Here is a 24,237-nt window from a genome sequence, read left to right on the forward strand (position 1 = left end):
TTTATTTTTCAAAATATTTTTTTTTTAACTCTGAACTCATTTATTTTTCATTTTTTTAAATCTAACAACATAATTTATTCTTCAAATACATAAGTACGTATTACACTAATTAAAAATTCCTAAATCAATACTTAAAATAGGTATATTAAATTAAAACTAAAAAAAAATTAAATCGAGACCACTGCAGTTAGGTACTGTACCCAAATTGCCCTCTTAGATTAATAATATTATATATGGTTCCCCCTTTGGATGGTCAAACCGATGAACCACAAATTCGCAGTTTTCAGATTTATTCCTGTACTTGTGCTAGTACCCTATAGGTTTTCTTGACAGACACGACGAACGGACGGACAGACAGACAGACAGACAACAAAGTGATCCGTTTATAGTATAGTAATATTAGGGTTCCGTTTTTCCTTTTGAGGTACGGAACCCTAAAAATTACGGCGAACCTTCACTGCGGCGTTATTGATGTACAAAAAAAAAACTTTCGCATTTACAATATTAGTGGGGATACCTTCTCGTATACCTACTGACGATGCGTAGCCTTAGATTTTCCATGCGTTATAATGTTTACGCACTAGTAAAGTACAATCGCAATCATCATGCAACGCACGGTTTATCTGAGCATTATTTATTGCCATTGTATCACAACGCGAGAAGAATATTACTTAGCAATTAGCATTTTAGTTACCGAGCTGTGTATTGTGGATTGCCTAAGACGTAATCTAATTTCAATCGCTTTAGAACAACTCCTGTAAACAAGTGTAAATTAAAAATTTATAACACCCCCGACAAGTGAAGGTTACAGTAACTAGAAAAGAGCTGATAACTTTCAAACGGCTGAACCGATTTTCTTGGATTGTAGCTAAGAACACTCTCGATCAACCCACCTTTCAAATAAAATAAAAAAAACACAGACAGATACCGGTGCAGATACCTAAACAGATACACACGTCAAACTTATAACACCCCTCTTTTTGGGTCGGGGGTTAAAAACAACGCGCGACGACAATGTGTCCAACATGACTCCTAAAATTTTCAAAATACTAGAAAAAGTACTTGATTTCGCATGGATTTGAGTAGTGTGTAAAATTATATAAAGAATAAAGTGACTGACTGACTGATCTATTAACGTACAGCTCAATCTACTGGATGGATCCGGCTGAAATTTGGCACATAGGTAGCTATTATGACGTAGACATAATAGCTACCTATATGCCAAAGGCTAAGGAAGGATTTTTTCAAAAATTCAATCCCTATGGGGGTAAAATGGGGGTTTGAAATTTGTGTAGTCCACGCGGATGAAGTCACAGGCATAAGATGTTTATTAAGAACATGCTTCCAAATCTCACCTATAAATAATGAGCGGTTGTAGATAGTAGAGATTCGACTCGCCCCACGATTTTTTTTAGTTTGATCAATGCTCTAGAATCTAGTTTGATGAGGAATGTTTTCATCTCATAAGGTTATTAAAAACCAAAATCTACGCGATAGTTAGTGAAAAGACTGGCATAGGCTACATTTTATCCCAAAAAATCAAAGAGCTCCCGCGGGATTTTTAAAATTCCACGCAGACGAAGTCGCAGGCACCAGCCAGTTACAAATAAATAAATAATTAGGAGTTCATTAAAAATGCACGAGTTTCAGGAAAACATTAATTATTTTACAACAAACAATAGTTAAGTAGAGAGACGTACCTAGGTACAAAAGGTTGCATCAGTTCGTGTAATGGATGCAATTAACTCGAACGATATATCGTAACTTTAATTATGCAATTCAGTTTACCTTATACGATAATAAGCAATGTTATAGTGCACTGAGATGAACTTGGCAAATGGAAAAGAATATTGATTTGTACAATCATTTGTTCGATTTGTTTGGATGCAACAATCATTTGTTCGATTTTTTTCGTATAAAATGTAGCCTATGTCACCTGGACCACTATAACGAATCGATTGACACCTCATTCATCAAAATCGATCCAGTAGGTTAGGCGCTGCGGTGGAACACACATAAATACAAACCTACATACATAGACCGCTAAAATCATAACCCTTCCTCTTGGTTTCGCCGTAGTTGGGTAAAAACGCACATTAGCTCCGAAAAGTAAAAGGTGCTGGTTTGGGATTGATCCTGCAACCTCCCGAATAAGAGGCGGACGTCTGAACCACTAAGCTATCACAGATACTTGTTTACCTTTTGAGTCAGTTAAGGAAAAATAGATTGTAGTATATATGTTTAGAAAAGGGCAAAAAAATGTAAATAAGCAGTGTTGGCACATAGGTTTTTGCGTATTTAATTTGAGGCAATATAACGACGTCAACGTTTGCATTGTCTCTGTCAATTATGCATTTTTTTCCTCTGTCCTATTGTTTTATATTGTGACGCAATTTCAAGTTCAAATGTTAGATTCTGACATAACTATTAGTTAATTCTAATAATATTTTCACGTGGCAGTGGTACCTAGTTATTTGCATATTTTAATTTACGTAGTTAGGTATATCAGTTAATAAATAATTTATTTTAGTTCACACTTTTTTCTATTCACTGTATTGCAATAAAATAATCATAAATTCAAAAGAATTTATCTAATACTAGATTATGCCTGCAACTTTGTTTACGTGGATTTAGGTCTTTAAAAATCCCGATATTTCCCAAATAACGTTAGGTATACTCCTTACAGTGATGGTTATACCACTTTAAATGATAAGTAATTTATCACACTTCACATTACACTATCACACTAATATTATAAAGGCGAAAGATTCTGTGTATGTGTGTGTGTGTGTGTGTGTTTGTGTGTGTGTATGTTTGTGTATGTTTGTAACTCCTTCACGCAAAAACTACTGGACGGATTTGGCTGAAATTTGGAATGGAGATAGATAATATCCTGGATTAGCACATAGCCTACTTTTTATCCCGGAAATCAAAGAGTTCCCACGGGATTTCAAAAAACCTAAATCCACGCGGGCGAAGTCGTGGGCATCGGCTAGTATTACATAAAATACTTATGATAGAATTAGTAGAGCCGATTTTTAAATTCACAGTATAATATTTTAATGAGAAATGAATTCCACGTGTAAGTAAAGTAGGTACCTACCTAAAGTATTGGAAATCCGTTTTTTCCTTTTTTCATCAGTTAAAGTTTAATTAGATGATTGAAAACTGACTTTTTTAAGTGTATTAGTTTTTATTATTGGTTTGTAATTTAATGATCACCATATCATAACTAAAACAGTTACAATTAACAATTATTCATAACTGGATAGTTAAATCGTATCTTAGATACTTAATTTAACTCAGCAATAAAAAATGTTACATACATAGATACTAAATATTTCTTTGCCAATTATAATTTGCAATATTAATAACAGTAAAAAAATTGCCGCAATTTTATCTCGGACGTTTCGCTGTTGCAAATATAAGACAATTAATTCGTGATTTAGGTAATAAGCTTCCATTGTATATTCTATCTAGGTCACTGTCTAGACTAGTAACTAAAGAATCTAGTAGCAATGTTAATCAGATCAGACTCTGATCTTTAAATGAGTATTTCATATCTTACACGAAGGACGTTCCGTACTTACTCATGAGGAAAGATTTTATTTAGGATTTTAAAAATCTCTTTTTTTTAATAATTTGCATGATAGTGTTTTTACCTACACTTCAAGGAAAAATTATTAAGTATTCAAAAATTATTTGAAAACCTTCAAAATAGATATTATTCAAAATAGATAGAGATAGAATAGAGTTGGAATTTACGATTTAGAGAGCAACAACTTGTCGAATAGCTTTTCACGGCCCATCTGTTTAATGATTTTGACGAAAGGTACAGCTTACCTACATTCGGAGGAAGGATATAGGCTACCTTTAGCCCCTGAAAATCAAAGAGTGGGAAGTCTTAACTCTTGAAACTTTTCAAAACCCTAAATCCATATGGAAGATGTTGCGGGCATCACGGAGATAGCTTGCATCTTAGAAGCAGGCATAAACTACTTTCTGACCGGGGAAAAAACCTAAATCCACGTGAAATCACGGGCACGCGAACGTGATATTTTGAAGCATTCTGAATAGGTGTCGTTTTACCCAAAGGTGCGTGAACAGCTCGCCAATAATAATATGTGAGAGTTCTCCATAATGTTCCCAAAGTTGTGTGAAGCCTGCTAAATCGCACTTGGCCAGCTTGGAGGACTATGGCCAAAACCCTTCTCATTCTGAGAGGAGACCCATGCTTAGTAGTGAGCTGGCGATGGGTTGATAATGATGATGATGATATTCGTAACATAGAAAGAGTGACTGACAGGTTGACTGATCTATCGACACACAGCCCAAGCTACTGGACGGATTGGGCTGTTTGGCTTCCAGATAGTTATTTGTGATGTAGACATCCTCTAAGGATTTTTAAAAGTTCAACCCCTAAGAGGGTAATCAGGGGATTGAAATTTGTATAGTCCACGCGGACGAAGTCGCAGGCATACCTATGCTAGCGATTTCATTGCGATTTCAGCGATTCATGCTACGATTAAGATCGAAATATTAGTCACTATAGGCGTAGGTGTATTTTGAAAGAGCCAGCACCGGCCAGTTTGAACGCAAATCCAACCACTAATTACTAAAATTGCGTCCAATTAAACAAATCGCCCAGGACACTCATAGTCATTTCCATACTACACTTCCGAGCGTACGATTTTCAAGTCCTTGGAACTAGCGGGCGCAATATCCTGCCAATTGCGTGCGCCGCTTGTGCAATGCCTGACACGCATTCTGCCTATCTTCCGAAAATGGTAGGGTTATATTTACATTTTGATTGAATGAGTTTATCCGCAAATTCATTCGCTTAATAGATACGTTTTGGAGAGGACATTTAAACTTAAGCCATGTTTTTAAATTGTATATTTTTAACAGTTTTCTTTTCCTATTCTCATGGAAATTCTGAAACCAACTCTCTTCAGCGATGTTACCACTAGAATTCAAAATAAGGTTATTTAACCTTTGGTGCTACAATTGTTCATGGGCGGCGGTAGGTACTAAAATACTGATTTGATCGCTTTTTATATAAAAAAAATATAAGTAACTCAATGAGGATCTGATTTCTAGCAGGGGCAAAGTAGGAACTTTTACCTAATTCCAAAATCGGCTCGGGTGATCTATTAGGGTAGAAGGAGTTAGCTATTATTATCAAATACTAGGAAAGATATCGTCAAGCGATTTAGCATTTAAGTGTCTGGCAATGCATGACGAAGTTTGTAATACTATTCCGAAGAATATTATAAAAAAATTACACTTTATGCTTGGACGTAAGATTTTTGAAGACTTTATTATCTATCATCTCCCAAAGCCGGCATGATCCAAACTTAATAGTCGCTGATCGTTCCTCCCTGTGTTGGGGACAATTATAGGCAGGGAAACTTTCAGCTTTTATAAAACGACGAAGTTCTAGCACGCGCTGGCTCTCTCTCTATAAGGTAGAGAGGAAATGCCAAAGGATAGGTGATGACGTAGTACAGTGCGAACAATCCCAAATTGTCTAGAGATGGAAAAACACCGTTGCATGCCAATAATAAGCTACCGAGCTAAACGCTCTAGTGTGCATACAATAATAACATTTATACTTACGTAAACAACACATAACAGCGACCTTAACCTGGATGGCGTTTAATAGCCTACAATAATTACTGAAGACTTGAATATTTGACGTCTTTCACAATGTTGACGAAAGTTGACATTGACGGGTGGGCGAGTTTTCCACTAGGCTTAGAGTGAGAGCCGGCGAGGGCCATACCTTCATTATTTCATAAAAGCTGAAAGTTTCTCTGCATATTAACCCCAGCACAGGGAAGAACGATCAGCGACTATGAATCTTGGATATTGGTGGCTTTAGAAAAAAAGTCGTTAATAGTCTTACGTCAAAGTATTTAAAGTGTTTTTTTTTTCTTGGGAATAGTATTAGAAATCACGTCATGCATTGATAGGCACTTAGTAGCGTGGCGAACCCTACCGGGCACCCTTAAATAAACTTTAAGGGTGTCTGGCAGGCAGTTGCCACTACTTTTATGTTGTTCGACGTAAGATTTTTTACTACTTTTTCCCCTTGTTATCTCCCAAAACCACTATGATTCAAACTTCATAGTCGCTGACCGTTCTTCCATGTGTTGGCACAATACGCAGAGAACTTTCAGCTTTTATAAAATAACGAAGGTCTGGCCCTCACGGGCTCTCATTCCAAAAGGGCTTATCATCCGGTTCGGATTTAGATGAATTTATTCAATTACTCAAGAAATTCTTGTCTGTTGAATTTCTAAATAGAAACATTCACATTCAAGGCTACTAATATTGGTTTTAGAATTCCGTATCTCCAGAGATAGGAACCCTCATAGGTTCTCTTCATTGTATATCTATCTGTCGTGTCTGTCAAGGCTCGTCAAGGGAACCAAAACCTAATAAGTAAGATACTTCCCGCTGTCCTAGAATCCTGAAGGCAGGCAGCAATATCACACAAATAAAGGCACAAATCCGAAAACTGTGAATTTCTGGTTACAACACAAAAAAAAAATCAAAAGTGGTATTTTTTATACGATGATACGGAACCCTCCGCGTGCGAATCCGATTTATACTTAACCGGTTTTTCATTCAATGTTAGCCCTTGACTGCGATTTCACATGGTGGTAAGTGATGATGTAGATGGAAATAGGGTAACTTGCAAGGAGCTGCGGCAGTTTTATGAAATCCATACCCCTAATTTATTAAATACACTTGCTTTAAATAACTGCCTAATAAACTAATAAGGAAACCTACATGCCTAATAATTCTGATTCCAACGTTCTTAAGGGTGTGTGAAGTCTTCCAATCCACATTTGGCAAGCGTGGTGGATTGTGGCCCTTCTTATGCTGAGAGGAGAACCGTGCTCTGTAGTGAGCCGGCGAAGGCTTGATCGTGATGATCATTACTATGCGTAGGTAGGCTAGGTAAAAATATGTCACCTAAGTCAAGCTAAAGGTCTTCATGCTTTAAATGCAATATTATACCAGAAAATTCTATGATCTATGATGCCCTTACAATCAAGTCAGGTTTCATTATCGCCCGAGTACAATGAACAATTTGTGCATCGCATGCAAGAATCTATACAATCGCATGTACTTACCTACCTCTAGACGGTACATACACCTGTCATGCAAAGTGCGCCTTTTGTTCGTGCATTTCAGATAGGTAATCATTGATCCTTTGTTTGTAACCCCTGACCTACGACAATGTTCTTTTTATAGTGTTTGATTCTTTTACGACATTTCATAGTATTCTTAGGGTTCCGTACCTCAAAAGGAAAAACGGAACCCTTATAGGATCACTTTGCTGTCTGTCTGTCTGTCTGTCCGTCGTATCTGTCAAGAAACCTACCTATAGGATACTTCCCGTTGACCTAGAATCATGAAATTTGGCAGGTAGGTAGGTCTTTTACCACAAGTAAAGGAATAAAATCTGAAAACCGCGAATTTGTGGTTACATCATTTAAAAAAATTAAAATGTGTTTCAATTTTCAAAATAAGATACCTATACCAAGTGGCGTATCACATGAAATGGCTTTACTTACATTCTAAAACAGATTTTTAACTATAATAGTTTTTGATTTATCGTGCAAAATAAAACTTAGAAACTAACTAGAAATGTTAAAAAACACTTCCCAGGCGTCTCTGTCAACAAATGTAATTGTATTTCTTATAATTACTATTTTGATGCACAGATAGCTAATATGTAAAAAAACAAAATTATTGTGAAAAATTATTGTACTTTTAATGTTTTTTTTTTTTTTTTCATTTTATTGAAATCATTGAATCCTTACATTTTCCCATTTTCCTCAAATGATACTTACTAAATTTAAATCGAAATCCTATCTCTTATAGATTATTTAACTTGTAATTGGTCTAAGCTTGTCTCTTCAATTCTTCCAATCAATCAATTTAAATTAAAGACTGTCTTCAATCATAAAATGCCTACTTGGTAGTGACCTTGACATTGATATTATTGCAGTTCACTACTTTCGATAAATTCTACACTTAGCGCCATCTATCCACGAGTGAAAGAACTTTTATGTGAATGAAAGTTGTTGAAATACTTTCATAGAGGTCTCATGACCCTTAATAACATCGTGATGAACTTTCATTCTGTATTTACTGTCTGTAAGCTGGAAGCTGACTTAAAGCTCGTAAAAAACATTGATTAAGAAAATTGTTGTAGAAAATGTATTTTCTGCTATTTTGATATTTTCGCTATTTTAGCTCGCGCCCTTATTGAACCGAGCTATATTTTGAACTTTATCAGTACCTAAAACATAGAGAAAGGTCACTTTAAAGAAACATCAAACATGGTGTCCATTTTTCATCTTTTCTTATCCAACCCGAAAATAGCAGAACTAAGTAAGTAGGTACCTACTGATAAAAAAATTAAAAATGAAAAACATGGTTACTCAGGCCAAACTCTGAAATAATTTCGGGTTTTTTTCACTAACCTTAGGACCTAGGACCTTGTACACTTACATACTTAAAAAAACTTTGCCCTGATTGGTCCAGTAGTTTTTCATACACGCACAATCAAACCATCAGTAGGTACTGACCGAAATGTTTATCGTCATCGTCATCATCGAACAGAGCAAGTCCACGGCTGGGCATAGGTCTCTTGTAAGAATTTCCGCACACTCTACAGTCTAGTCTTGCGCCGTCTGAACCTACGAGTAACTCTTGATGTCGGTTAGAAACGACACTAACCCTGCGATTTCCAGTGCGAGGTCGCCATTTACCTATATTGGGACCTTCAGGCCCAAAATGTTGAATTCCTAAAATGAATGTAATGATTTAAAATATGGTTAAACCTATTTCATAATTTTATCGAACGTGTGAAAAATTACTAAAGAAAACTTGAAGAAATACTTACGTGTGAAAATTAGACACTCCTGGAGGCCAATGTTATTCGAAGATACGTTGCCTAACCTCAATCTCATGGCTTGATCTCTCACGGTCGAAGGGACTAAGTACCTATTCTGCCATTCTATTGCTAAAAAGCGGCCAACCCCAAAAAATTGTTTCTGCGTTATCGCCAGAAAAAAGTATGCCATGCTCTTTCTAGAAAAATTAGTTCTTCTAAATTCTTGTTTTTTACTTTCTTGGTAACTCGAAAATTTTGGGTTTAGCTGCTTTTTATTTTTGACCTACTACTTTAGCATAAACGAGTAGATGACACTTACTACAGTTAAGCTTTTTAATAAGGTTGTCTAAACATCCAATCTTCCAAATTATCATATTTTTTTTGGCTATAACTCGAAATGTACTTTTGGGATAAGTCGTTTTTTATTTTAGCATATGGGCGGCAATATTACTGTTTTTTTTTTATTATACAAGTTAGACTTGACTGCGAGCTTGTCTGGTTATAAGTAAATGCTATCAAAAATGCTGATCTGATAAAAAGAAAATCTGATGAGTTTCTTGTCGGCTCTTCTTGGTAGAGCCTGCTTTCAGAACCGGTGGTAGAGTCATATCAGACATAGTAATAGCATGAAAGATACTATGTAGTTGTCCTACATGGAATTTGAATCAGTATTGATTTTGATGGATACAGGGCGTCGTGGCGGCTGGGTCCGATTTTTTATTTATGTGGCTATTGAAAAATCGGGCCTTATTTAGTAGATTCTAATGCAAATGGTTTTATGTAAGTAAATAAATATGTCCCTAAGTAAGCACTGCTAAAAGTAAATTAAATATCAATTTCACTTTTGTGTTTCACTAGAATACCGTTACCTAAAAAAATCATTAGACATAGCTCCGTAGGTCATACGAATAATATTGTAAAAAAATAATCACAAAAATGCCTTCCAACGCGTAAATTACCCGAACAGCGGTTGCGGAAATATAAACTTTTTCGTACGTGTAATAGAACGCAATTTTCCGCTGACGCAATACGGCACTTACGTCCTTGTGCCGCGTGGGGTGGAACGGCAACGATTGGTCAAAACAACCGCGCGAGATTCAATTGCATTTGTGTGACCGGCGCGCGCGCACTTTCCAAGCTTTCGCTTTTATCCCACATGACTCGGGTTATATTTATGAATAAATAACATTTGGAGAAATGCCTTGCGCGGGCAAAAGATTTCGGTAAATTTTTAATTTAATTACTAATCCAAGACTTGTGAAATAAACGCGTAAAGAGCGATCGACATGTCCTTTAATTCAATTCAATTAAAAAAATCTTTAATTAAATAATTCAATTAATCAATAAAATTAGCGAAAATAACGTGTTAGTTATAAATGGTTAATAAAACGAGCATTTGCATCTATTAGATTTTACAAAAGCAGTGAAAATAAAATAACAATTTTAAATATAACAGGCATTAAGCCTTTTTACTGTTGTTTTTTTTTTTTTTCATAATAAGAATAGTTCCCCCTAATTGTTAATGTACAATTATCCATTTAAATATGAAGTAGAATTTTTTTTGCTGGTTTTTTTACTCTGTTTTTTTCTAAATGGTGTTTTTTTTCTTGTTGCAGGTGACAGCTTGCTTGCCGCAAATTGTTACCGAGTAGTAGTGACTTTCGAAGCAAGTGGAGTGAAGTGTGTGATAAGTGAGATTTAACTTATAGTGTGCGAAGTGATAGACTATTTTCAAAATGTCCGGTTTCGTTAAAATAGCTATCGACGACTATTACTCGGACAACAACTGGACTACCATTATCAATAAATATTGGATGCTAGCTGAAAGAGTCTCAGGTAAGTTTATTTAAAAACAATATTAATACGATTAAATTTCCAGTCATTTTAAAATTTTAGCACAAAAAAATATCAGATTTCGTTCCTTTTCAGCGATACCTCTTAAAGTTGAAAAATTTCATAACAATATTAACTTCTTAACAATACACCTACGTATCTTTACTCTACCTAATTATATTATTACTTATTAGTGCTCTAGAATTAAGCTACATTACGAGTTAGTGAATTTAATTTTGTACTAGTAAGACTTTGGTTCTACAAAAATCTTAATCGCAATAGTTTTTTTTTTTAAATTAACGCCATACTTCCATAAAATTTATTTATATCTAAGGGCATAACTTAGCTATTTATATTAGATAACTTTCAAACTCGCTATTATCTACTCATCTCTAAATAGGTCAATGTTTTCGTGACAACCTCTAAAATATATTCGTGCAAAAACTTTTCTTTTTCTTGCGCGAGGGTCCAAAGCAATTATATCTAGTTTGGATTCTGAAGTCAATAAATATGATTAGTACTTAAATACTTTATGTTAAATTTTCTATTAAAATACTACAGAATAAGTATCGCTAAGATGTTACTCATCCTCGCGAAATCCACTGCCTATTCATCGTTTAAAAATCAAAAATCAAATCATCAATAGGTACATCATCTTAAATTATTTTCACACCTTTCGTTTCTATTCATACACATTTGAATGTAAAAAGAAAGTGCAAACATTTCTTTGTGTGTTTCGTTAAGTTCTAAATTGACGTCCGGATTAAAATTTTAAGAAAAAAGTATGACAGAATTGTTATTTTTAACTGTATCGCAATTAGGTTTCTTTATAGTAGTTAATGCTAAAATTAAATAATTGCATGTGTGACCTGATAATTATGGACTTTTACATTTTGCGCATTGCGTATCTGTTACAAACATTAAAAACTATTCTGTAGGCACTAAAACTAGATCACACAAGACTCATGTTCTATATTGCAACTAATTTGTATAATTATTATTAACTTTAATTCTAAGCAACTTTTCATAGATTTGTTTGAATAGTTAGATTCAATTGCTTCACTTATAACACAGTCACATTATTAACCAAATTTCTCTATTCATCAATGTCAACAATTTAATCATCTTTTGTCGGTGTAGCTCTCTCCATATTAATATGTGTGTCTGACAACAACAACAACACATTGATGTAGGAAGTAATAATTTTGCAACAAAAACAATCTTTTTTTTTTTTTGACAATTGAAATTATTTCTGTTCTCTCATCCATAGATTTCGTTTTGCTCTTACGATTTTTGAATTGACTAACTTGTCGTATCTTGACATTTTCTAGAAATATGTTCTTTCATCATTAACTCTTTTTAACCCCCGACCCAAAAAGAGGGGTGTTATAAGTTTGACGTGTGTATCTGTGTATCTGTGTGTGTGTGTATCTGTGTATCTGTGTATCTGTCTGTGGCATCGTAGCGCCTAAACGAATGAACCGATTTTAATTTAGTTTTTTTTGTTTGAAAGGTGGATTGATCGAGAGTGTTCTTAGCTATAATCTAAGAAAATTGGTTCAGCCGTTTAAAAGTTATCAGCTATTTTCTAGTTTTCTTGTAGAAAAGAAGGTTAGATAACCCTTAGGTTCATAATATTCAAGTGTCAATTGACAAATGTCAAGCTGTCGAGATGGACGTTGCCTAGATATACATAATTATTTATTTGAAAATGATTTGTCGGGGGTGTTGAAAATTTTTAATTTACACTTGTTCATTTATATTAAACATTGATTAATTGATCCAAGTTTAAGAAATTCCATTCAAACTTTATTCCTCGTCTTAACATGTTTTCAGCTTTAAATGGGTCTGCTTATTACTTTGTATCTTATACACTTTAAAGGCTGCCACTTCATCGCTTCTACATTTACCATCATTAAACTGACAAAGGTAACACTAAGTACCTTTCTCTACGATGAAACTCCAGATTTATCTTTGGCAATTATGTCCATTTTCTAATAGACTGTTTTCTGTTCATTCAGGACTTAAGTAACTTAATAAGTACGTTTCGTGAGTTCACTTGAAGGCTAAGACGATTCTGCTTACAATACAATGATTTTTCCTTGACGCAAAATGTAAATGATCACGGATTATTATAATAACACCAAGCACCAAGCAAAGATTGATGAAGTTCGTGATGATAAATTAAAAGTCCCGATGTCATAGTAGTAAAAAGGCGGAATGCAAACCGTGCGATCGTAGATACAATCTGAACTGTTATTATCTTACCACACATACATACCATTCATCATTTAAACCCATCGCCGGCCCACTACTGAACAAGTCTCCATTCAGAATGAAGTTTTTAGGCCAAGATCTTTACAACAAAGCTAGATTACGTCAGGTGAAACTGTATTTTCACCTGGCGTAGGTTCGATGCGGTTGGAGCAAAACGGGATTTATAGATAGATCTGAGAGTCAGTAAGACATAAAATCAAATAATTTAACAGTGAAAAACTAACCATCATCATCATCGTCATAATGATTAACCCACTACTAACTGATCAACTACGGATTGGCAGACTTCATTCACACTCCTTTGATAAGATTATGGAAAATCTCAAATATGCAGGGTTTCTCGCGATGTTTTCCTTCACAGTTATAGCACACAATATTTAATTGATTAAAACGCGCTCCGAGAAGTAAGAAGTTCGTGCCCGGAATTGAACCCCCGGACTCCTGAATAAGAAGCCGCAATCTTAACTTATAATAAGCCATCGTCAACCAATAGACGTCCACTTTCAACAAAGCTCTCTTGTAGGGGCTTCCACACGCTGCGGCCTTGACCTGCCTGAATCCTGCGGCTCCCTTCGCCTCATTTGATATCCTCTGTCCATTTAGTGGCGGGTGGGTCGTGCCATTCCAGCAACTTGGACCGTATCTTTTCGAACTATGGTGCCCCGCCCAATGCACTTCAGCTTCGCTATAATCGCAACCCGTTGAGCTACTCGTATATCATATATTAATTTGGTTCTTCTGCGGATCTCCTCATTCCGTCTATCTATATATACTACCACACTACTAGACTATCACAGCTCAATAAACATAAAATTAAAACTAACGTGTAACTTTGGAACCATTTATGATCTTTTTTGAGTTCGGTCCTCGTATGTTGGTATTAGGGTTTGAAACAGTTTTTGAAAAAAAAACGTGATATAATATATTGAACACCAAAGTTTTCGGCAACTAGCATGGCTACGGAATACTTACCTTATGCGTGTTCTGAAACGCAATGGACCAGTTTTTTTGGTCGGTTCTTCAATTTTATGTCTCACTGACCTATCTCAAAATCTCGTTTTGCTCCAACTGCATTGATCTTACCGTCGCAGGTGAAACCGTGGTTAGCTGTCAAACTTTGTCGAAGTTAAGTCCATACGTATATCCGGTTCTCGGCAAAAGTTACTTCCGCGAAAGTTATTTGACCTATCCAATACTGAGCCGACTTTGAAATTGACATCTTGAACTGAACTTTAATCATACCTATTACATTTTTGTTTTAAATATAACCAGTTTTTTCATATGTAATGATTACTGTTTTTACTACCGAAAAATTGTCGATCGGATGCGTTACATAGTCATCGGAATAATCCAATTGTTTTCTTCTTTGGATCTGCAGCTATCTGCAGATGATAAACCAATATTCCGAAAATAGTCAATTTTTTTAAGTTATAAGTATAACTCTATAGATAAAAACTAGTCATAATAGTCGAACAGGCGGGGGAAAATAAGTAAAAATTCTTTCAATTGACTGGTTTTGGCTGACGTAGTATCACCGCAATGCTGTGAATATCGGAAATAAATGATGCTTATTATTTTATTTCAATTTTAGTATTTTTTCGTAGTCTCACGTGCCAAATTCCGAATCTTGAGTTTGCGTGGGGAGTGGAGACATAGGTCCGACATGTAAAAACTTTATGAGAGAACTAATTTATGCCTGCAACTTCGTCCGCATGGACTACACATATTATTTCAAACCCCTTAAGGGTTGAATTCAAATTCAAATTCAAAATATTTTTATTCAATTAGACTTTTACAAATTCTTTTGAATCGTCAAAAGCATCTACCAATGTAGTGGAATGTTCAAAAATCCTTCCTTAGCAGATGTCTACGTCATAAAAATTATCTGCATACCAAATTTTATCTGATCGTCCAATAAGCTTTGTGTTGATAGATCAGTCAGTCAGTCAGCTTTTGTTTTTATAAATTAAGATTAATTTGTGAAATTGACTCCCCAACTGAATCTTACCCTTAAGTAAGTATCTTTACATCAAAAATTGTACTGAACGATAATCCTCGTTAGATGCACAACTTTTTACTATCAGTATTATTATTTGTTTGTATTATAATTATGTAGATGTAGTTTGACATATTTTCATTTGATTTAAATTATTACATTACAAAAAATAGAAACGCTTAAGCGTAACATTAATTAGCACCTGAGAGGAACACAAACTTGTAAAAAAATGGCAACTAGACAAATATTTTGCCAGCATTTTTGTCACCTTTACTTTCACATTCTAATCGTGTGACTTGCTAAAATCCTTACTCATAAAATTAGCACTTTTTTAATCGATAGTGAATTTGGGATATTACTATTTAGCACTATGTTTGCGCAATCTCTCTTTACAGTGCTTAAAATTTTCCTAGTCTACAATTTATTATAGCTTGACAAGAAATGTTAAACACTAAACTCAACCTTTTCTTTTACCTCTACGTCCAAACATTTTCCCGATTTATTATAATTAGGCTACGTAGTTGGTTGTTACATAAAACACATGTTTTTTGTTCTCCTTTACATTCAATAATATTATAGTAGGTACAAGCTAGAGGAAGGATTTTAATCTACCATATAAACTATCGAAGTCAAAACACTAGTTTTTCAAACATCAACTATAGGCTTTGTAACTCTCTAAAACACATTGAACTCATCAATCTAGGTGCACTACGAGGAGGAATTATCGGCCCGTAACAATTAAGCCTATTCATCGTAGACCTTGTCCCCAGATCCCCGAGTACAAGGATGGTTCCTGTTCGACACACCCCTAGCGACCTTAGTGATGGTCATCATATACCTTGCCTTCGTCATGGTGGCCGGCCCACAATGGATGGCGAACAGAAAACCATTCCGGATAAAGAACGTCTTAGTCGGTTACAACGCTGGACAAGTTTTACTGTCATTGTATATGTTTTATGAGGTGAGTTTTGTTATTCATTAATAAATACAGAGAAAGCAAGTAAATTGTCAACACTATATTAAACAATGATCTTAAATGCTAAATAGCTGATTTCTGACTTATGGATAAACATGTCCTTTTTAACATATAAGATACCTTTCAGTATTTTGAGATGTTTTTTTAAAGTAAACGTATATTAGTAATGGTAATACATAGATAAGCACTATAACCAGGAAATAAGAAAAATGCTGGGCTAAATAATGTTCTTCACTAAAATCTTTATAAAAAGCAAGCAACATTGGAAGTTAGGTTAGCGATTGATAAATTGATTTGAGCAGTAATAAAATAATATTAAAATCATAGCATAACAATTATATATTAACTATTTTGTCATTATTTAAATGAATATATTCAGTTTGTATATCATGAAAACTAATTTATACATTATGAATAGGTCGTAATTTGTAAAGTAAACTAACATAACTATTTTACCTAGTTCTTCTTAAAAACATAGAATTTCGCGCTCTAATTGATTGTGTTTAGAAGCACATCTGTTAAACAAAATTCAAAAGTTAGCCAATATTTTCTTAACAAATATTTTATACGTTAGATATTTACACAGATTAAAACTACTATAAAGATTAAAAGCTAACTCTTAGAAGTAAATTGAAATGTGTTTTCATAAAATTCACATAAAAACCAGATTAGCGAATCTCAGACTCATATTCCCATAAACAATAATTTAAGCTACAATGTCGGTTTTTCATAATAAAATCTTAAAAATAATGTGGCAGTTATCATAATTTTGTAATAAGTAACATCTGTTTGTTAATTTAAAGTGTTATTTACACAATACATATTATTATGTAATTTTCATTAATCTCTGTTAACACTTTTTTCTATTTTAACTTTTCTGTGTTGGATAATCTTAAATACTGTATTCTAAAATTAGTGTATCTAATCCCTACTTATCTTTGTATTTTTAGGGTCATTTTTCAATTTTATCTATTTAAATCTGTGTTGTTATTGAAGGACCATTTAATTTTAAAAAAATAGGTTCATACTTTAAAAATAATAAATGCTGGTTTTTCCTCTAAAAATTCTTTATTGCGTTTGTAGAACTCGCTCAGACTTTATTCAGATAAACAGATATCTGTCTCGTTTTTAACCCCCGCGCCGACCCAAAAGGAGGGTTGTTATAAGTTTGACGTGTATCTGTGTATCTGTCTGTGGCATCGTAGCTCCTAAACGAATGAACCGATTTTAATTTAGTTTTTTTTTTGAAAGGTGGCTTGATCGAGAGTGTTCTTAGCTATGATCGAAGAAAATCGGTTCAGCATTTTGAAAGTTATCAGCTCTTTTCTAGTTTTTTTATAGAGGTTTTTGTGTCAGGGGCTTTTTAATTTGAATTATAATAACTCTAGCTTAAGTCTGAGCTAAGCCAAAGTAAGCTTTGTAGATCTCCGTCTAATCTTCTGTATCATGAATTAGTTTCTGCACCCGAAACGTAGCTATGGGATTTTCAAGATTCCTCACAAGAGACACACAACTCCACGTTCTGTGGAAATCCTTGCCAAAGAGATGTCTTGTTCTGTAGACGTATATTTGTTGGAACACCTAAGACAAGTAATAGAATCGTACAATAACCATTAAACAGGTGCATTTGCGTGCATCGACCTTGTCCGTATTATATGCCATATGTCATTCTTACGAAACGATCGCGCTTGACTGCGCTTCACCTGTTGACACACTCCAGAACTTATGTAAATACCATCTCTAATGGAGCCAATATTGTGAAACTTTATGAATCACCTAGTTCATCTACCCTGACTTAATACAATCAATCAATCAGCCTGTTTGCGTCAACTGCTGGATATAGGCCTTCCCAAGAGCACGCCACCACACATGGTCCTCCGCCTTCCTCATCCACCCACTTCCCACTACCATCTTAAGGTCGTCAGTCCAGCGGGTCGGAGGTTGTCCCTTATTGCGTTTGTTGGTACGCGGCCTCTACTCCAGAACACGTCAACCCCAGTGACTTTAGGGTACAATTTCTTGAAACCCTTTCCTAGTGAGACCTTGTGAGTGTGAACCCTTTTCTTACTAAGCACGTGTTTTGACGTTTTATAAAAAATACTGATTTGACTAGGTGGACATATCCCTATATTTTGTGAATTAAAACCATTAACATTTGTTTAGCTTTTAAACCGATCGTATAAACATTAGCTATAGTTAGTGATGCGACCTTGAACAATTACCTACTCAATTACTCATCCTGAAATCGCCCAACGCGTAAGTTTTCACTTCATCAAAAGTTCGCAAAACGTTAAGTTTTTTAAGTTATTGAAATTTTTTAAATTAATTATTGAAAGAAAGTGAAATCAAGAAAAATAATTGACAGATTTACCCCAATCTAGATTTCACGTTAGTTTACATTAAAAGAACCGGCCAAGTGTGAGTCAGACTCGCGCACTGAGGGTTCTACAGAACCCTCAGTGCGCGAGTAGAGTACGCTCTAGTATTTTTTTCGACATTTTGCACGATAAATCAAAACTATTATGCATAAAAATAACACACAAACGGACAACCGGACAGACAGACAGGCAAAAAAGTGATCCTATAAGGGTTCCGTTTTTCAGAGGTACAGAACTCTAAAAATTACCAAGGGCTCACAGACCATACCAGTTAGTAGTAAGTAATAAGTATACTTAGGTATATAATCTAGTATAGGAAGTGTCATAAAGCGCACAGAAGTGGCACATTTTTTTACTAACGTCACGGGTGCATGAGTTGGAAGATTATGATTTAATGGCGTTCCTTGACATCTCTATGACGAAAGATAGCGTGTTCGGGCAGAAACATTCTTATTACACGCGACCTGACTCCACGCCACGTCAATACTAAATCAAATCAAATCGAAGGTAGGGTGTTCCGAGGTGTTGCCGGTCCCTTGTGCTCCGTCGTCAGCGATGGGATGGAACTTCTTGAGGTTTTTAGTCGGAAGGAGTCCGAATAACCACTGCACTCCCCTGATGGTTTCCATGATGGATTTTCCTCACGGAAATAGATCTAAAATCAAATAATAACAAGTCTTAATTAAAAAATTTAAAAACACGACTGCCCTGCTAAAAATACCTCGATTGCCATGTCGACCTGTTGCGAACTATATGTACCTACTAGCCGATGCCCGCGACTTCGCCCGCGTGGATTTAGGTTTTTTGAAATCCCGTGGGAACTCTTTGATTTTCCAGGATAAAAAGTAGCCTATGTGCTAATCCAGGATATTATCTATCTCCATTCTAAATTTCAGCCAAATCCGTCCAGTAGTTTTTGCGTGAAGGAGTAACAAACATACACACACACACACACACACACACACACACACACAAACTTTCGCCTTTATAATATTAGTGTGATGTGATGTTACACGCAAAAATAAAATCTCAAGTTTCTAGACCAAGTGGTTTGAACTGTAAATAGGTAAATAGGTTGGTCAGAGCAATTATCTTACAAAAATAAAATTTGATGACTGTGTGCCCGCCTTTCGCACATCGTTAATCCGATTAGTTGAAACTTTGTACATTTCTTGTTGGGACTTGCGAGAAAATTACTAACATAGTAACATCGACGTACAATAGGTGGGGTGCCACTAAGTAAGCCGATCATTAAGTCATGATACATTGTGACCATGCAATAATAGCAGTTGGTGAAATAGGTTCGAGTTGCGTCGCATGTTATAAGTATGTCTTTATCTTTATTTCCATTTCAGTACCGCAAAGTACCTACAAATGTAACATCGACCAATGCCTTGTTGTGGCTGAATGTCCTCGCTATCATGTTTTTGACAGCAATTATGGTGTTTTTGACCATGTAATTTTAATTTAAAATTACACAATTTAATTTTAAGTAATTTAAAAATAATGACTTAATTCAAGTTTAAAATAAAACTCTTCTGATTTGTGGTAGCTAAAAATTGAACCTATTGTTTAATTAAATTTATATGAATTAAAACCATAAAATTAGCTTTGTTTTTACATCTAGCGGCACTCCAAGCACTATTAACATTAGCATGTCGGTGATGCATAACTTGTTTTTTTTTTTGGCAGCACTTAATGTCAGGCTGGTGGGCCGACTACAGCCTCACGTGTCAGCCGGTGGACTACAGTGACAGTGACAAGGCGAGACGGGTGAGTTTCCATTTTCCTCCATTTTCCTCTTTCTCATGTCAAAAGATTTTACTGAGATTATTCATGATTGGCCTTCATGATTCATGAACAACCTGGTCAAGACTTTACACACCTTTGAGAACATTATAGGGAACTATCAGTCATGCAGATTTCCTCACGATGTTTTCCTTCACGTTTAAAGCAAGGAACATTTTATTGCTTACTAGAGGATGCCCGCGACTTCGTCCACGTGGATTTAGGTTTTTGAAGATCCCGTGGGAACTGTTTGATTTTCCGGGATAAAAGTTGTCAATGTCAATAACATGGATGCAAGCTACCTCAGTACCTTTCATACAAATCAGTTAAGCGGATTGGTTTTTAGGAATCCCGTGGGAACTCTTTGATTTTCCGGGATAAAAAGTAGCCTATGTCCGTCCCCGGGATGTATCCCAAGTCTGTACCAAATTTCATTTAAATCGGTTCAGCGGTTGGGCCGTGAAAACGTAGCAGACAAACAGACAGACACACTTTCGCATTTATAATATTAGTATATATGGATAAGTATAATTACGTCTTTTATACACAAACAGTCATGGTTACTGAAAAACTTATCTCGTTACTCATAGAAAGTGCGGAGATGCGACGATACCGGTTGTTACTTGCCAACGAACATTTTAATAGAGTTACTATGTATTAGACCATTTTATAAAAAAAAAATTAATACTGCCAACAGAAGTGAAAATTTAAAACTATGAAATAACTGGCCTAATTTCTTGAATTTTCCTTTTCAAACTAATTGTAGTACTTTTAAAAAATTTTAACTTCATCATTTGTAAATTAAAACCATTAAAATTAGTTTAGTTTATTTACATCTATCGGCACTCTGAGCATCATCAACACGATGGTGACGCGACCTTGATGTTTTTACTCGTTCCAAAATCACTCAACGAAGTTTTCACTTTAAAAAAGTGCAAAATGTTTTTAAATAATTCAATGTTATAACATTATTTTTTTGTTTAGGTACAATAACGATTTCAAAACTTTTCAATTGATATTGAAATTAGTAAGTTGGATCTCAACCTTGTGGAAATAATTTTGTTTATCGTTTACCTTACTCTTTTACTACTAACGTTAAGTCATCGTTACTATACCATTCTTCTAGTGAAACTGCAAGTTTATCTACATAATAATAATAGTAGGTATAGTCTAACGCAGCAAAAAGTGAAACTTTTATCAAAGGCCACTTCTGTCCATTCAAAGCTCTGCATAACTCGGTCAAGTTCATTCAAAGACACTCGCTACATGGCGGTACTTTCGAATCATTATTTATTTTCCGTACGAGAAGTATGAGACAAAAGAGAAATGAGTTTAGGCAAGCGACATGGTCGTTAGTGTAAATATTTTGGCATGTTAACAGGGCTCTCTCCGTCACTTACTCCATACAATCGTAGTTCCAATTATTTGAATATTAAGCAACCAAAGTCCATGAAATTTTGCCGTCATATTCTAGAAACTAATATGTGTGCCTGTGTGGTGTTTTGGATTTTTCCAAAAATATGTAGTTTTAAAATTACAGGGGCTCAAAGATTTGTATGTGAATATTTAAGACCGCGTAACTTTGAAACCGAATATTTTGACAGAAATCTGGAAAACCACAGGCATAGATATTAGTTTCTAGAATATGTCTGCAAAATTTCATGGACTTTGGCTGCTTAATATTCAAATGAAATTGGAACTACGTTTGTATGGAGCGAGTGACGGAGAGACCCCTCTTAATGGTATGTGCGTAAGTTTTTTGCACGACAGATGTGAATGGTTCGAAAACTTTGTACCATGGAAGTTTTTGGCCGTGGCCTACCACCCTTCAAAAATTCGATCCTGCGTAGACTTAAATAGTCTTATTTCTTCCTCATTACACGACTACACAAAAAAGGAATGCAATGTTTTCATGGTTCATGTATGTATGTGAGTTTCTTTATCCCACCATATAACTTCTAAATAAGCATAACTCTTCATTATAAATAATTAATAAGAGTTCCATTTTTACCAATTTGGAAAGGAACCCTAAAAACACGACTGCCCAAAAAACTAACTAAAAAGTAACATTTTCCTACAGTAGTACCTATATAGTTCATAGCATTTTACACATTTGAAAATGGCACCACACAACCGTCATATTGTTTTTTTTCGAAATATCTATAGCCAGTATCTCTCGAGATGATCTAAGTACCTTAAGATTTTAACAATACCCCACAAATTCTAATTCAGAAGTTATGGTGGAATCCCCACATAAATCTACATATAGTTCGCGACAGGTCGACATGGCAATCGTGGTGGGGACGCCACGCACACCCGCACACCCCCCGCGCTAACCGGGTGCGGGTTAGCTCGGACGCTGTACGGGGCGTTCCCCCGCCTCATACCCCGATGGCCATGTCCACCTGTCGCAAACTATACAAGAACCCTGAAAACATTACATTCCTTTTTTTGCGTGTAAAAAAGCACGGAATCGAAGCCGTGACTTGTTCGCGAGTAAATCTCACCAATGAGCCGGAAAGGTCGTCGAACCGATCGGTATTTCGCGTTATCATTTTGCTAGCCCATACCCACCGTTTCACTGACCCCAACCTTTACGGTCGCAATGAACTTGCTTGAGCCTGACGTAACAGAGAAAGCCGGCCGTCGACGCTGCGGTTGGCTCAGTAATTACGTTGACGTCAGCCGTTGCGCGTCAAAAGTGAAATTGAAGGCCTGACTAACCCAGAGGACTTGCAGTTCTTGGGCTGAGACCTACAGAGCTTGCTTTGAGTTTGCTTAGACTTAAGACAGATAAAACTGGTCAGAATTAGAAATTAAGTGTACACTTCCAATAAAGCCATGCCGTCAAGTGATACAGTTCGATTCCGTGCTGAAACCAATAAGAAATGTGGATGCAAAATAACTTACTAACTAAATAAATATAGTATCAGTCTACAAGTATTATCATCCTTGGTCAGCATATTAGTCTGGCCATTCAACGAGGTAACGCAGCCAGCGTTCTGGGCACCCTGCCTCGTTACAGTGATTTGGATGACACTTTTGTTTTATAATTTTTATATTAAAGTATTTTTAGTATTTGTGAATATTGTTATTAATTATTATTTCATCATTATTAAATTTAGTTTTGTAGATCTCAGAATAATTATCACACTATCACTCTTCACACTAATATTATAAAGGAGAAAGTTTGTATGTGTGTGTGTGTGTATGTTTGTTACTCCTTCACGCAAAAACTACTGGACGGATTGGGCTGAAATTTAGAATGGAGATAGATTATACCCTGGATTAGCACATAAGTTACTTTTTATCCCGGAAAATCAAAGAGTTCCCACGGGAGTTTTAAAAAACCTACATCCACGCGAACGAAGTCGCGGGCATTAGCTAGTAAAATATAAGTCTAGTCTACAAGTATACAAATCGGACTCAAGGTTTTATTAAAACATCATAATATCCTTTCTTTAAAAAATAATCTTCAACTACATCACTCATTCATTTATTCATATTTCATTCATAAATAAAATAATTATATATGCTTCGCGGTCGTCGGCTGTTAAGTAATTCATTGAAGTTTAGAATATATTCAATTTTAAATACCACACATTTTTCGCGAACTCGCGCGCGAAAAAGCAAACATTATTGATATTTAGTTATAAAATAATTTATAGCATAATTATGCTAATTTTACGATCACCACAACTGTTATAAAGATCATCGAAAGATTTATATACCTATTTATATCAATAAAAAAATAGAGTTAATCTTTTATTAGATCATCTGAGGTGTCAACCAACCAACCATTGAAGGCACATAAATTTAAATTTTACGGCGTAGATAAGTGTTTAGTGATCTAAACTATGCAAATTAATTACTTAGTAGAAAATAATTATATTCAGAGAAATGAGTTAGTTACGCTAATTTGTTCGAAACAAGGTGAAGATTATTCTAATAATAATTGAAACACAAGGATCCTAGGCAGTCTCGTGATTAAATTAGTTAATCTCCACTTAAGTTATATTATTTCGAATAACTCAGCGTTAGTCCTTTTTAACCCCCGACCCAAAAAAAGGGG

General features: G+C 35.2%; 1 protein-coding gene across 2 annotated transcripts in view; it reads left to right on the forward strand.

Moving 5' to 3' along the window:
• The window catches only part of LOC123867095 (elongation of very long chain fatty acids protein 7-like), a 46,692-nt gene that overhangs the window by 3,285 nt on the left and 19,170 nt on the right, over positions 1-24,237 (forward strand). Inside the window, exons 1-4 of one of the 2 annotated variants that reach the window (XM_045908971.1) lie at positions 10,037-10,140; positions 10,534-10,753; positions 15,794-15,984; positions 20,070-20,150. In XM_045908971.1, coding sequence (XP_045764927.1) covers positions 10,654-10,753; positions 15,794-15,984; positions 20,070-20,150 — 372 coding nt within the window. In that variant the 5' untranslated portion in view covers positions 10,037-10,140; positions 10,534-10,653. Of the gene's footprint in view, positions 1-10,036; positions 10,141-10,533; positions 10,754-15,793; positions 15,985-20,069; positions 20,151-24,237 lie in introns of those variants that run through there. The other variant, XM_045908972.1, reaches the window with a different exon arrangement.

This window comes from Maniola jurtina, chromosome 7 (genome assembly GCF_905333055.1).
Source record: "Maniola jurtina chromosome 7, ilManJurt1.1, whole genome shotgun sequence".
Classification (NCBI taxonomy): Eukaryota; Metazoa; Arthropoda; class Insecta; order Lepidoptera; family Nymphalidae; genus Maniola; species Maniola jurtina.